Source organism: Salvelinus sp. IW2-2015, linkage group LG17, assembly GCF_002910315.2.
Source record: "Salvelinus sp. IW2-2015 linkage group LG17, ASM291031v2, whole genome shotgun sequence".
NCBI lineage: Eukaryota > Metazoa > Chordata > Actinopteri > Salmoniformes > Salmonidae > Salvelinus > Salvelinus sp. IW2-2015.
Window position 1 is genome coordinate 17,915,818 of NC_036857.1, and position 15,412 is coordinate 17,931,229.

At 44.5% G+C, this 15,412-nt stretch overlaps 1 protein-coding gene across 1 annotated transcript in view; it reads right to left on the reverse strand.

The window, feature by feature from the left end:
- nphp4 (nephronophthisis 4) overlaps positions 1 to 15,412 on the reverse strand; it is a 217,666-nt gene that overhangs the window by 126,180 nt on the left and 76,074 nt on the right. Inside the window, exons 7-8 of the mRNA XM_070447926.1 lie at positions 8,982 to 9,172; positions 4,086 to 4,215 (exon numbers count right to left, since the gene is read on the reverse strand). Of these exons, the coding sequence (XP_070304027.1) occupies positions 4,086 to 4,215; positions 8,982 to 9,172 (321 nt within the window). The remainder of the gene's footprint in view (positions 1 to 4,085; positions 4,216 to 8,981; positions 9,173 to 15,412) is intronic.

The following is a 15,412-nucleotide window of genomic DNA, read 5'->3' on the forward strand; positions in this document are numbered from 1 at the left end:
GAACTGAGTATGATAGTAGGTGCAAGGTGCACCTTGGCTGGACATCCAGCCAACTTGACACAACTGTGGGAAGGATTGGAGTCAACCCTTTCGACACCTTGTAGAGTCCATGCATGACCCAACTCAATATAAGGAAGTGTTCCTAATGTTTGGTATAGTCAGTGTATAATCACCAAAGTAAGCAGACACATACACGGTCACAGGAACCAACTATATATACAGGATAAATGGGGTTTTGGCAATTTGGTCAAGAGTACAAACATAGACAATGCACAAGGAATACTTGAATATGGTGTAGACAGCGAATTAACTTGATGGATGGAAGTGGGCTCGAAACCACGCTGCAAAAGGCTGAAATGTCCTTAAAGACAGAAACTGTGGTACTATGAACGCATAAACTGTATAAGTTACGAACACACCATCAAATGTGAGAACTCATCTACATGACAGCTGAACAAAGCTAGAAGGCAGCTTGCACTTGCAGCACAGAGACAGAGTATCAAAAGATGTGTTATCTGAGGAGTTTGACATCGATGCACAGGGTCGTTGTTGCTCTCACTCCTCTCCGTTCCCCATCGATGGAAGATAATAGACCCCATCAATATTCCAGACCTCCCTGAACCTTGGAGCGGGTCACAGCCCCCATGCCCCCCGCGCGCCTTCCACCATCCTCAGGTGGCGATACCTACCCGCTCCCTCATCACTCACCCTCAGGCGGATCATGACAGAGCTCTAAATAACCTACGCACCGCTGACTGCAATTAAGCTCCCTGCCCCCTCTCACAAAATAGCTCTCACCTCATGGAATATTCATGAGGTGTGGTGCTGTTGGGTGAGGGGGTTTGACATGTCACCAACACTTCTTTGTCTATCTTCTCGCTGAGTGACATATGTGACTATGTGCAGTTGCAAGAGATAGGGGATAGGATCGTACAGGCTAGGGTATACAAGCACCTGTTTTCACAGTAACTGTCTGTTTTCTTGCTTTTGTCTCTCTCTCTCGCCATCTTTGCATCTCTCTCTCTCTCTTAGCCATCTTTGCATCTCTCTCTCCCGCCATCTTTGCATCTCCTCTCCCGCATCTTTGCATCTCTCTCCCCCACTTTGCATCTCTCTCTCTCTCTAGCCATCTTTGCATCTCTCTCTCTCTAGCCATCTTTGCATCTCTCTCCCGCCATCTTTGCACTCTCTCCCGCATCTTTGCATCTCTCTCTCTCTCTCTCTCTCGCCATCTGCACTCTCTCCACTCTTCCGCATCTCTCTTCTCTCTCGCACTCTTCGCATCTCTCTCTCTCTGCACTCTTCGCATCTCTTCTCTCTTCGCACTCTTCGCACTCTCCTCTCTCTCGCACTCTTCGCATCTCTCTCCTCCTCGCACTCTTCGCATCTCTTTCTCTCGCACTCTTCGCATCCTCTTCCTCTCGCACTCTTCGCATCTCTCTCTCTCTCGCCACTCTTCGCATTCTCTCCTCTCACTCTCGCATTCGCATCTTCGCATCTCGCACTCTTCGCATCTCGCCTCTTCGCATCTCTCTCTCTTCGCATCTCTCTCTCTTCGCATCTCTCTCTCTCGCACTCTTCGCATCTCTCTCTCTCTCGCACTCTTCGCATCTCTCTCTCCGCACTCTTCGCATCTCTCTCTCTCTCGCATCTTCGCATCTCTCTCTCTCTCGCACTCTTCGCATCTCTCTCTCGCACTCTTCGCATCTCTCTCTCTTCGCATCTCTCTCTCTCGCACTCTTCGCATCTCTCTCTCGCACTCTTCCATCTCTCTCTCTCTCGCACTCTTCGCATCTCTCTCCTCGCACTCTTCGCATCTCTCTCTCGCACTCTTCGCATCTCTCTCTCTCGCACTCTTCGCATCTCTCTCTCTCGCACTCTTCGATCTCTCTCTCTCGCATCTCTCTCTTCGCACTCTCGCATCTCTCTCTCTCGCACTCTTCGCATCTCTCTCTCTCGCACTCTTCGCATCTCTCTCTCTCGCACTCTTCGCATCTCTGTGTGTGTGTGTGTGTGTGTGTGTGTGTGTTAGCAACTGTTGTTTTTTTATCCGTTTTGAACCATAAGCATTATCCAAGCGTGAGGGGTTTGACATGTCACCAACACTTCTTGTCTATCTTCTCCGCTGAGTGACATATGTGACTATGTGCAGTGTGCAAGAGATAGGGATAGGATCGATACAGGCTAGGGTATACAGGCCACCTGTTTTCACAGTAACTGTCTATTTTCTGCTTGTTGTCTCTCTCTCGCCATCTTTGCATCTCTCTCTCTCTCCATCTGCATCTTTGCTCCATCTTTTGCATCTCTCTCTCCCCCCATCTTTGCATCTCTCTCCCGCCATCTTTGCATCTCCTCTCTCTCTGCCATCTTTGCATCTCTCTCTCTCTCTAGCCATCTTTGCATCTCTCTCTCTCTCTAGCCATCTTTGCATCTCTCTCCCGCCCATCTTTGCATCCTCTCTCTCTCTCTCTCGCCATCCTTTGCATCTCTCTCGCACTCTTCGCATCCTCTCTCTTCTCGCCACTCTTCGCATCTTCTCTCTCTCTCGCACTCTTCGCCATCTCTTCTCTCTCTCGCACTCTTCGCATCTCTCTCTCTCTCTCGCACTCTTCGCATCTCTCGCCTCTCGCTCTTCGCATCGCCTCTCTCGCACTTCGCATTCTCTCTCTCTCTCGCATCTCTCTCTCTCTCGCACTCTTCGCATCTCTCTCTCTTCGCATCTCTCTCTCTTCGCATCTCTCTCTCTTCGCCATCTCTCTCTCTTCGCATCTTCTCTCTCTTCGCATCATCTCCTCTCGCACTCTTCGCATCTCTCTCTCCGCTCTCTCCCACTCTTCGCATCTCTCTCTCTCGCACTCTTCGCATCTCTTCTCTCTCGACTCTTCGCATCTCTCTCGTCTCGCAGCCTCTTCGCATCTCTCTCTCTCGCACTCTTCGCATCTCTCTCTGTGTGTGTGTGTGTGTGTGTGTGTGTGTGTGTGTGTGTGTGTGTGTAGCAACTGTTGTTTTTTTTATCCGTTTTTGAACCATTAAGCATTATCCAAGCAGGCAAGTCAACGGAGAACCTGTTTACATCAACAGTAAAAGTCTGACTGGCTCTCGAGTGGTGAGATTGCGAGGATGGGCGTCAGTAAGTGGCTGCGTCCTAAATTACCCTCTATTCCCTATATAGTGCACTACTTATGACCAGAGCCCTATGTGCCCTGGTCAAAACTATTGCACTATGTGCACTATATGTAGGGAATATGATGCCATTTGGGACGCAGACAGTGAGTGAGGCCTACAGTATACTGTGTACATGGAGTGGAGTGCTTGTTATTGTTTTGGTTTTAATTGGTGGCTCATTAGCCCGGGAGTTTGCAAGGGACAGCACATTCACAGACACTAAGAGCGCCCACCCCTAGCACACTGCATCAAGGCTAAAGCCCACCAACACACATAATTGGCCAAATATTTGGTGTTGCCATACCGTCTGCGTCTAGCTAACTAAACCACCCGCATTGTAAATTACTTCCCTAGGGACATTTTGATTCTTGGATTGTTGATTTTTCTCTCTCTTTCTGTGTTGATGATGTCTCTCCAACAGACTCTTTCTCTTCCAGTTAGCCTTTTCGTAGAGAACGGGTGCCTACCCTCATCCTGGTTCCTCCCGGTTTCAATTGGGAGGGGATAATCCTTCCCATGCTCTCAGGCCATGCGTGTGTATATGTGTGTGTACACGTGTATGAGCTAGGCAGCAAGGATGAGAGGCTACCTTGGCTCTGTTCTCCTCAGCTGCTTGCCTTGAAACCTATCCTCTCTTCCCCCTCTTTCTTTTCTCTGCCAGTGTTGTGTTTGTTCTTTTACTAAGGTTGTCTGGCCAAGGATGCCTCTTTAATTTCCTCTGGGAGGAGACAAGGGGAGATGGATCCATGCTCCAAGGACAGGAGAGGATGGCTGGCAGGACAGGGGGCAGTGAGGGGGGGGGCAGCCAACAGGGAAAGATGTTCAGTCCAAGGTGCTTGGATCTGTTGTTCCTCTGACTGGGGGATTTCTTAACGGAGCAGACAGAGGAACCGGAAAACACACACACACCACCCCCTTACCTTTCCGTCACCGATGAGCGGCGAGGAGAAGACATACTCAAGCTGGAGGGCGATCCCCACAGCCTGGTGACTGGGCAGCTTGAGCTCCAGACTGCTACGTAGAGCCAGGCTCTGACTAGGACTGGAGCTGCTGGAAAGATAGCACAAAGGGAGAAAGAGAGGGAGACATTAAAAGAAAGAGGGAGAGAGAAAGAAAGAAAGAGAGATGAGGGAGAGAGAGAGAAAGGAGATTGATGTGACAAGGGTTGCGAGTGGACAAGTGATCCATGTGGCAGTCACCATACAGTACATGACAGCTTGTCTTGCTAACAGAATAAAAATAAAAATCACTCTACACCAGGTATTCAACCTGGGGTCCTCTAGGGGTTCCACAGAGGTACTGCAGGGGGTTCGCAAAAATATACAAAATAAAAACATGGAATTTGTATTTTATTAGAACGTTTTTATGAATATCGCTAGCAACAAGATTTAGAACACTTACTCATTCAAGGGTTTTTCTTTATTTTTACTATTTTCTACAAGAATCGATCAAGACAAGATGGACAAAGAGTGAATCACAATAGACACTGATACATTTTTAGTAGCTTTCTTGTGTGTCTATTATACGTTTTTCAGCTTTATCTGTGGATGTTAGATGACTAAGAACAGGTGTCACATTAAACACAAAGTGCAAGGACTTCTCTGTCTGTAAGTCAGGCTAGTTGCAAGAGGCAGGAGATTGGAAAGTTCAAATCATTTTGAACATGGCGCTTGGGCTTGGGCGATATGGCCCAAAAATCATATCTGGATTTTTCAAACTTATGGCGATTCATGATATACAGTACAGTCAAAGTTTGGACACACTACTCATTCTAGAATTTTTCTTTATTTTTTACTATTTTTACATTGTAGAATAAAAGTGAAGACATCAAAACTATGAAATAAACACGTATAGAATTATGTAGTAACCAAAAAAGTGTTAAACAAATCAAAATATTTTATATTGAGATTCTTAAAATAGCCACCATTTGCCTTGATGACAGCTTTGCACACTTGGCATCCTCTCAACCAGCTTCATGAGGTAGTCACCTGGAATGCATTTCAATTAACTGGTGTGCTTTCTTAAAAGTTATTTGTGATTTCTTTCCTTCTTAATGTGTTTGAGCCAATCGTTGTGTTGTGACAAGGTGGTGGGGGGGGGGGGGGGGGGGGGGTGGGTTACAGAAGATGGTATTTTACTAAATAGGGCTAAGTCCATATAATGGGCAAGAACAACTCAATAAAGCAAAGAGAACGAGCGTCCATCATTACTTTAACACATGAAGGTCAATCAACACGGAAAATGTCAAGAACTGAACGTTTCTTCAAGTACAGTCGCAAAAACCATCAAGCGCTATTATGAAACTGGCTCTCATGAGGACCGCCACAGGAAAGGAAGACACAGAGGTTCCTCTGCTTCACAGGATAGGTTCATTAGAGTTACCAGCCTCAGAAATTGCAACCCAAATAAATGATTTGCAGAGTTCAAGTAACAGACACATCTGAACATCAACTGTTCAGGGAAGACGGTGTGGATCAGACCTTCATGGTCGAATTGCTGCAAAGAAAGAAGAGACTTGCTTGGGCCAAGAAACACGAGCAATGGACTTTAGACCGGTGGAAATTTGTCCTTTGGTCTGGAGTCCAAATTGGAGATTTTTGGCTCCAACCGCTGTGTCTTTGTGAGACGCGGTGTTGGTGAACGGATGATCTCCGCATGTTTATTTCCCACCGTAAAGCATGGAGGAGGTATTATGGTGTGGGGGTGCTTTGCTGGTGACACTGTCTGTGATTTATTTAAAATTCAAGGCACACTCAACCAGCATGGCTACCACAGCATTCTGCATCAATTCTGCATCAATACGCCATCTTATCTGATTTGGGCTTATCATGTGTTTTTGAACAGGACAATGACCCAACACACTTCCAGGCTGTGTAAGGGCTATTTGAACAAGGAGAGTGATGGAGTGCTGGCATCAGATGACCTGGCCTCCAGAATCCCCCGACCTCAACCAAATTGAGATGGTTTAGGATGAGTAGGACCGCAGACGGAAGGAAAAGCAGGCAAGTGCTCAGCATATGTGGGAACTCCTTCAAGACTGTTGGAAAAACATTCCAGGTGAAGCTGGTTGAAAGAATGCCAAGAGTGTGCAAAGCTGTTATCAAGGCAAACGGGTGGCTATTTGAAGAATCTGAAATATAAAATATATTTTGATTTGTTGAACACTTTTTTGGTTACTTCATAGTTACTTCATAATTTTGATGTCTTCACTATTATTCTACAATGTAGAAAATAGTATAATAAAGAAAAACCCTTGAATGAGTAGGTGTTAACTTTTGACTGGTAGTGTACCTATAGTAGAAAGAAAGGATAATATATTATTTCGAATCATGTCAACCTTATTTCTCAACTCCTAATACTGAGCTAATTACGCTCACTGGAGTATCTGACATAGACTTTGAATAAGCAAAAGCAAGTACCAGTCGTGGCAAGTGTACTTGGAAATACATTTTTGCCAAAACACATCTATAACCTTTGTTTAACCAGCTAGACAGCTGCTATTAGCCAAAATGTGCTTGGAGTTACCATTCTAGCTAATAGGCTATGCTAGAGTTTACACTTCCTCTTCCAATTATAATGTGGGGAGGTCAAAATAATGAAAAGGGATCTACCAAAACTATACATTTTTAAATTGTTCTTGCCATTATCATTCACCTGATGATAATACCAAGATGTGAAAATAATTTTTTTGCTAACATATAATGGGGCTCCCTGGATCGCCAGTTTGCCTGGGCGGGAGTCCTTAGAAAAGAAAAGATTGAAGACCCCTATTTTACACACTAAATACAAAATCAGTCTTACTCCGGTCCAGCACCTCAAACTACAGAAAGGTATCCAAATTGCCCAAGAATCCACTACACAACAGTATTGTAACTATTCTGAGAGTAGTGGCACAGAAATAGCTGCAACAGTCACTTGTCAATTGAAAAGTTTCTATTTTATGTAGTTTGTTAAAATCATTAAGTCTTCTTTCAACCACTGCTAGAATCATCGTAAAAAAGAAAGTTAAATAACTAAAGTAATCATCGTTCAGACTGAAGGTCAAACAATGGCTCTACCAAAAGTAAACGATGGACTGTTCAACTGAACGTTGTGCCTACTTCCTTGCAATTGTTCTAGCAACTGTATTAAAAGGTACAGTGAAGTGGCGTAATTTCTTCTTAGAAAAGGAAAATCACTGCCGATGACAATGATGTTGAGCGGTGCCCACTCCACGCGCCATGTGTTACTGGCCCCATGTGAACCATGCATTCATATTATTTAGATTTTCATCATTCACAGTTTGCATACAGCCCTGACTGCCAGCATATTGACAAAGGTGAGGAAATGTTGTGAAGGTCAGCCGAGTTGCGCTACTCTCCGCAGGCAGAACCCCCCAGGAGACAGGAACAGGCGTTGCTTTGAACTGGGCCCACGAGCAGCCCTGTGTGTGTGTGAGCGTTTGCTTCTTTCTCGGCGAAACGACGACAACAACAAAAAATCTCCAGAATAATTAAGGCCTACGCTGTGCTATTCATAACAGCGCTTTCAAATTCTGTGTGACCAGCGGGGGGAACAAGAGATTTCTACCTACCTCTTTAAAAAAGGAACTAAAACACAAACGGCAGTAGCGTCGGATAATGTATTGTGTCATTATGATTATTATGGTTTATTATGTACGGTGTGCAGCCCAAATGGCACCCTATTCCCTATAGAGTCCACTACTTTTCCACAGAGCCCTATGCGCCTTGGTCAAAAGTAGTGCACTATATAGGGAATAGGGTGCCATTTGGGATGCATTCAAGGAGGTGATAGAAACAGGGAGGCCACTTTATCTGATGAGGGGGGAGCATACTTGACACGCCCACATAGTTGCTATAAATGTGGCGGCATCAGACAAACAGCTTTATTATAAGCAATACGAGATTAATTGATGTTTAGTTTCCTTTTGTTGGGTAAATTGTGTGACACCACTCACAAATAACTACTTTGATTGTCACATGATGATCAAATTAGAATGGAATTAATTTTGTTCGATGTGCGTTCACTAATTCTAAACTAATAACTGAACCAACTCATGAAAGCTGATTTTAATATTGTGTCTTGCCAATTCTAATATGTTGGTATGTGGCCTTATACAAGCACACAGTCATACAAAGTAGTATGTGAGCATCTAAATCTTGATTGGTAATTTGTCTATTACTGTCTATCGATACAGTATATAGATCATTGGTCTAGAGATGAATCGTTGAATACGGTGTTTTGGTGCTCTGCACAAGGGTTGGTGATCAGTGATCTAAACAGTGTGTGTGTTGGTTTTTTCCTTTCTCATCTAATGTCAATCCATAGTGTGACTCCATCAGCAGCACAACACTGTGGGTTCAGCACCACAAGGAGGCCACTATCACTATGTCAATGGCAGCAGGGTCACACTGATTAGTGCACACTGTAGCAAAACATTTTCCAACAAAAGACAAAAAAAACGGTGTTTCTTATTGGACAATTTCAATTAGTAGTCCCTTGCTGTTTCAGTCTGTTCTCTTCCTTATAATGCCAAGTGAATAGGACCCAGGAAACCCATGCGCTTACAAATACATGAACAGAAAGTGTCAGAAACCCACGGTGTCMTAACAACCCTTGTTGTAGGGTTTGACGTGCTGAAGCCATCCGTCGGAAGCTGATTATGTGTGTTTTAGTGCTGATCAGAGTGGAAAAGGGTACGGAACCTATTGCTGACCTTGCATGATCAAACCCAGTTAACGGGGTTAATGTACCAAACCCTGCACTCAAGGATGTAGCCTACCGCTACCAGCCCAGTGAGGCTCCACTCCACTCACCAGTCTCTGGTCAGTGTGCCTTGTCGGGATGTGCCCCCTCTGGTACGTCCCCTGCTCCAATCGGTGGCCTCGGTTGTCTCCAGCACCACCACCTGGGGGCGCTCCAAGAAGCCCCAGCCGTTGTGGACCCCCACGTGGAGCCTCCGCTCCTGGATGACCACCACCGCTGAGCTCTCCGGACCCGAGTGTTTCTGCAGGAGAGAAGAACAGATCCAATCAGGATGTATTGAGCCAAGGTAGCTCCTCATCCTTGCTGCTTAGCCACACACGTGAGCAGACACACACCCACACACTTGGAGTGAGAAGATCTCTAATTGCATGTTGTATAGATAATGAATAAGATCTAGCATAGATGGGGATTTAAATGACACATACATCTGTCAGGTTGTACAGTTGAGGCCATTAAACTATAAAAGTTGGATACAACTAGGCTATAAAACATTGCTCACAGACAGTACAAATGTATTTTTAGGTCTACAGAACCCTCTCTACAGCATTCCTCCTGGCACCACCCCAGGACACTGTCACCGTCCCCGTGTGATGAAACATGACGAGACGTCACCCTCACAGCCCGACTTCTCAGCCCATCTCACAAAGTCTCACACACTCTGAGGTCTCACTGATTCTCCACTGATTGCTCTGCTCTGCTAGTACTTTGACTCTCCTCTCTGTCTGCTCATTTCATCTGCTGCTCAGCCCCTTAGTGGAGAAGGGGAAAGACGAGAGCCCCATACATGTTTAAAGTAGTGGACCCTTTGCATATAATAGGAGGAGAAAGCTGTGAAAATGGAAACGGCAAACAAAAAATAAGATGATTACACTGTGCACAAAGGCATACAATAGCATACATTTTTTAATTGCTTTCTTGCGGCCCTGTTACAGCGTAWACATTATCATAATAATAGCAATGATTCATACTAATGTTGTGATTACGCAAATTGTAACTAATTAATAAGCTAATAATTATTTCAAATCAAACATCTGGGGAACCATTGGTTCTTTTTTTGCATTTAGTTTTTCACGAGCTCTAATAACGTGACAATCAATCACAGATAAACCGTCATTACAAGCTACCGTATGAAATGAAAAATGTAAATGAAGAAGTCAATGTGTTTAACAAACAAGTCAATCAACGGGCGGATTGGTTGTCAGCTGTTTTGGGAGTTTGCGCTGCAGCTCACTTGCAGCTGCTAAGTAACGCGGAGTGAGCAGTGAGCGAGATGATTGACTGTAAACTCTCTAACCCTGGGTTCTGGGCCTAACTGCTGTTCCTGTGTTACTGCCTGCCTCCCCAGCTTCTGCCTCCCTCTATCTTTCTCATTGCCTCTCTCTCTCTCTGCCTAAACTGTCTCCATATCCACCCACACCTTCCCAATCCAATTAGCATATCAATTGAGCATCGGTATTATATGCAGCTGCAGAGCGTGCAGCCCACGTATCCTCATCATTCTCTCCATCTTCCTCTCTCCACCTCTCTTACTCTCTCTATCCCCCTCTCTCTCTCTCTCTCTCCCTCTCTTCGCGGCAACAGTAAACATCTCTCGAGTCCATCTCTCTCAAGTGGCCGGGGAAGATACAGTAGTTGGGGCTTGTTAATCCTCAATGGGGAAATTATGTTTAACATCTGAAACCTTCCCATTTAGATCCGTCAATGCCTTTCGAGGGTCTGCGATAAGATAGACCCGAGGCACAAACACTGGAAAGTTGTGAGATACACTACATGACCAAAAGTATGTGGAAACCTGCTCGTCGAACATCTGATTCCAAAATCATGGGCATTAATAAGGAGTTGGTCCCCCTGTTGCTGCTATAACAGCCTCCACTCTTCTGGGAATGCTTTCCACTAGATGTTGGAACATTGCTGTGGGGACTTGCTTCCATTCAGCCACAAGAGCATTAGTGAGGTCTGGCTGAAAGCACAAAAATTACTAGAATGTCATTTTATGCTGTAGCACTAAGATTTCACTTCACTGGAACTAATGGACCTAGCCTGAACCATGAAAAACAACCCCAGACTATTATTCCTCCTCCGCCAAACTTTACAGTTTGGGCAGGTAGCGTTCTCCTGGRATCCGCCAAACCCAGATTAGTCCGTCGGACTGCCAGATGGTGAAGCGTGATTCATCACTCCAGAGAACGCGTTTCCACTGCAACAGAGGACAGACAATTTTCACTCACTACGCGCTTCAGCACTCGGCAGTCCCATTCTGTGAGCTTGTGTGGCCTACCACTTCGTGGCTGTTGCTCCTAGACATTTCCACTTCACAATAACAGCACTTACAGTTGACCAGGGCAGTTCTAGGAGGGCAGAAATATGCCGAACTGACTCGTGACGGTGCCACGTTGAAAGTCACTGAGCTCTTCAGTAAGGCCATTCTACTGTCAATGTTAGTCTATGGATATTGAAGGGGTGTCCACATACTTTTGGCTATGTAGTGTATGTGGACACCCCTTCAATCTCCATAGACAAGCATTGGCAGTAGAATGGCCTTACTGAAGAGCTCCGTGAACGTGTAGGCCACACAAGCTCACAGAACGGGCCTGCCGATTTTTGAAGGCCGTTATTCTCATTGAAAATACTGAAGGCTGTTATTCTCATAGCTGAATATGCAATATTTTTGGTTATGGAAAGATACTTTTGGCTATGTAGTGTCTTTCCATAACCAAAAATATTGAATTTTCAGCTGTTTGAAGCTGGTGTACAATCCTGAAAGTAAAAGACGCAAATACGAAACTTAGTAACAGGAAGAATAGAACAGATCTACCGCTTCTTAGACTTGCTTTCAATGAGAATAACAGCCTTCAGCAATCGGCGGTCCCGTTCTGTGAGCTTGTGTGGCTTACACGGTCACCGCGCTCTTCAGTAAGGCCATTCTACTACCAATGCTTGTCTATGGAGATTGCATGGCTGTGCGCRCGATTAAGGCAGCCGACCCCGTACCTCTCTGATTCAGAGGGGTTGGGTTAAATGCGGAAGACACKTTTTGGTTGAACGCATTCAGTTGTGCAACTGACTAGGTATCCCCTTTCCCTGAATATACACTGGCTCACTGTGCCTAGCTCGGGCCTATGGGACAGCCACAGTATGAGGCACAGAGGCAGTCATTTTCTGGGCCATTGCCTGTTTGAAATAAAACGCCCATAAAATGTTACATACGATTCTTCTACACCTAAATCTCATTTGTTTTTTGGCATTAAAAAGCTCTTTTTTTTAAAGCATATGAGCCTATTTTGTTAAACGGAGTGGCTGCAGTTCCGGATTCTCTGGAAAACCGATTTGCCGTGGCTAAAGATACTGAGATTTGTATTCTTTGATATAGCTGGTGCCCACCTCCACTGCCTACGTAGCTGCTGCTCTGTGCTCCGCTGCTGCTTCCCCCTCCTTGAAAGGCGATGAACGCCTTTGTCTGGTGCAGCCTACAAACTTCATGTTGTACACAAAGTCCATGTTCTAACTAACTACGGCATTCCATGCTTCAGTAGGCTATTAAGCATAAGTGCGATTTCATGTTCTTATTCTCAGGAGAGGAGTTAGGCTACATGCAGCTATTTACATGTTGTACACAAAACATGATTAATCCCCCCCCCCAATGCAAAACTCAAGTCGTGAATTACATGCAGCCATCTAGGCAGCATATCAAACACGAGCAAGACACAGACACGCAGTCTAATTAGCAATTGAAAATGTATTTTTTCTTTGCAAACATTGGCTATGCAGAAGGCAGACAGGCAGTCAAAGTAGTAGTGTTATTCATCAGCGTCTCTGGCTAGTGGCTACGATATGGCAGCTACTACAAAAATCATCACACAAAACGCAGATTGTTTTTGCTCCAGTGCAATGTGTAGGGACTGCATCCTGCTTGTGCAACTGCAATATCCTTTACAACAGATAGAGAAGGCTTTAGCCTTCATAATGGCCTTGAATGTTTAGCTGTGCAGAAAAATTAAGCAGACATAGGCTGGGTTCGAAAGCATCAAAACTGTGATGTATCATGGGTAAATTGTGGCTGACTGACTGATCTACAAATAATCTTTATTTTTGATGCAAGGTGATTTGTAGATCAGTCAGCCTCGACTCGCCTTTAAAGTCGGCTGCAATGTTGAACGTGTCCACAGGCTACATCATGGTTCAGAAGAGGGTAAGTAAAGAGAGAAACGTAAAGAGAGAAACGTGAAGAGAGGTGGAGTGTGAACAGCAGCGACATAGAAAAAAATGTGTGCCTAAAACAACCCGTGGAGAAAAAAGATTCCAGAGGGGTGGGGTGAGGGTGAAAACTCTGTATTCACKGCCACGGCCTTTGTTAAAACAACAGGCTCCATCCTCTAAATATCCATAACCTTTTTCAGTCAAATACAATTACCAACAGTCCTCATCACAAACATAGCATACAGTTCGAGTATGACAACCATGACAAGAAAATAATGCTGAGATACAAACAAAACAGCCGTCATTCTAATTACAATTCATATTCTATCTATGCTGGAGGCACCTCAACACTGTGATGATTTTTTAAAATCATTGCCTCTAAGTTCCTTCTGACAACAGAGTGGCGGCTAGCAGTATAAGTGTTACAAGAKCCCCACAAATGATTGCTTTCAGGTACATTTAGATTACAATTATGCCTTCTCTGGAATCTATCTGTTCGCTCACTCTTTCAACATCTCCAGTGTGAGGAGATGACAGGAGATGGCACTGTTTTATCTAGGACAGGACTGTAATGAAGTGATTGAGGGAGAGAGAGTGCAGTCTGAAGCTTCTAACAGGCAACATCTGTTAAAACCCATCCCCTCTCTGTCGCTCCTTCCACACGCACCCTTCTCTCATATCTGTCTATCCCCCTCTCTCACTCCATCTGACACGCTTTCTTTCTCCAATATCCCTTCCTCCCTCCAACTCTGTCTATCCTCTGGCTGCTACCATCACAGATTTGTTTGGCGGTCCTAAAATTTCAATATTTTAAAGCTAAGAAGCTTACAGGGAACAATTAAATGGTCCCTAAGTTAAATMATACTCCATTTCCTCTGTCACAAAAGAGGGGAGTTGTCCGAGTGATGAGCGCGTAGCGTGGAGCACAGGCAATCCAGAGCTCAGGACACCCTGCAGCTCCTCTCGCTCTCTCCCCACTAGACCGCTTTTATGTATCATCTGTAAAAAAATGGATCATCATGATGATGTAACCCGTGACACTTTGCTTCATGAAAGTCCAATATCTTGAAAATATTACTGCTGACATGTGACTTTATCAACAGTGGACTAATGAAAAAAGTTAATTTCCACTTTAACTGCCCAGCCACGGAAGATGTCCATGGGTCTCTATCGCTCGCTCTCTGAGAGTCACCATCCTTTGTTAACAGTGGTGGTAGAAATTGTGACCCGGTCTCATCATGCTACCGTGCGTGCATACAGCGTGGTAGACTAGTCGTAGACACCTGAGCACAGTGGACCAAGACGCTGTGACAGCGCAAATGTCTTAGTTATTTAAACTACCAGAAMTACAGTTTGTTTTAAAAAAGAGAGAGTCTCATTTGCYCATATTAGGAGGCAATTTATTGCCATYCTTTGTTAKCAGTGTAAACAAAGTTGTTGGTTGCTAGAGAGTAGGGTTGTTGTTGTTTTTAGCTTCCAATTAGTGCAGTAGCCCAGTGTGGGAGTTGTTCAGAGAAACCAGAACATTCTGTTCAGTCAGGAGTTCAGACGAGGAGAAAATTAACTCTTCTACATTCCAGCTTTTTCAATGGCTGTGTACGTCTGTTATGTCGTGTCAAGAGTAAGAAAATGATGCCTTAATAGACATGGCCTTGGGGGCCACGAGAATAAATGCTTTTTCTCTGCAAAATACATAGGTTCTTAATGCTCCTTAGAAATCAGCGAGAGAAATAAACCCCCTCCTACAAGTCAAAGATAACTTATATTAGAATAAGATATCTTATCTCTTCACAGGGAAAAAAAGGAAAGAAAGTGCAAGCTATACATTCATGCTGGGTGCTGTAGTGGTGCACATGAAGGTAACACCTCAGACCCACCTTGGGATGAGGCTTGAGACATATTAGCACTTTGCTTTCTTTCTCAGGGTTTCAATGTTTACATTTCGATTACAATTAAAAACAAATCCAGGATTTGAACATACATCTCYAATATTACTAGCCTGTTTCAACCCGGCATTTAAAAGGAGACCAAGGCGTTATCTCTGTTACTTATCGCCAGTGCAGAATCTTGTTGATTCAAATGTGTACAATGTACTGGCTTGGCAAAAATTGAAATATTTGGTAAGCAAAATGTACTTTTACAGAAAGAACTGTCAGTTGAATAACATGGAACTGACTAGAAAGTAAGGTAATTTAAACAAGGGAGAGAGCAGGCAGTGTGCAGAGTCTTGTGCTGTTCATTTTGAAGAAATTAAATGGGATCTTTAAGGAGAATAAATTGGTTT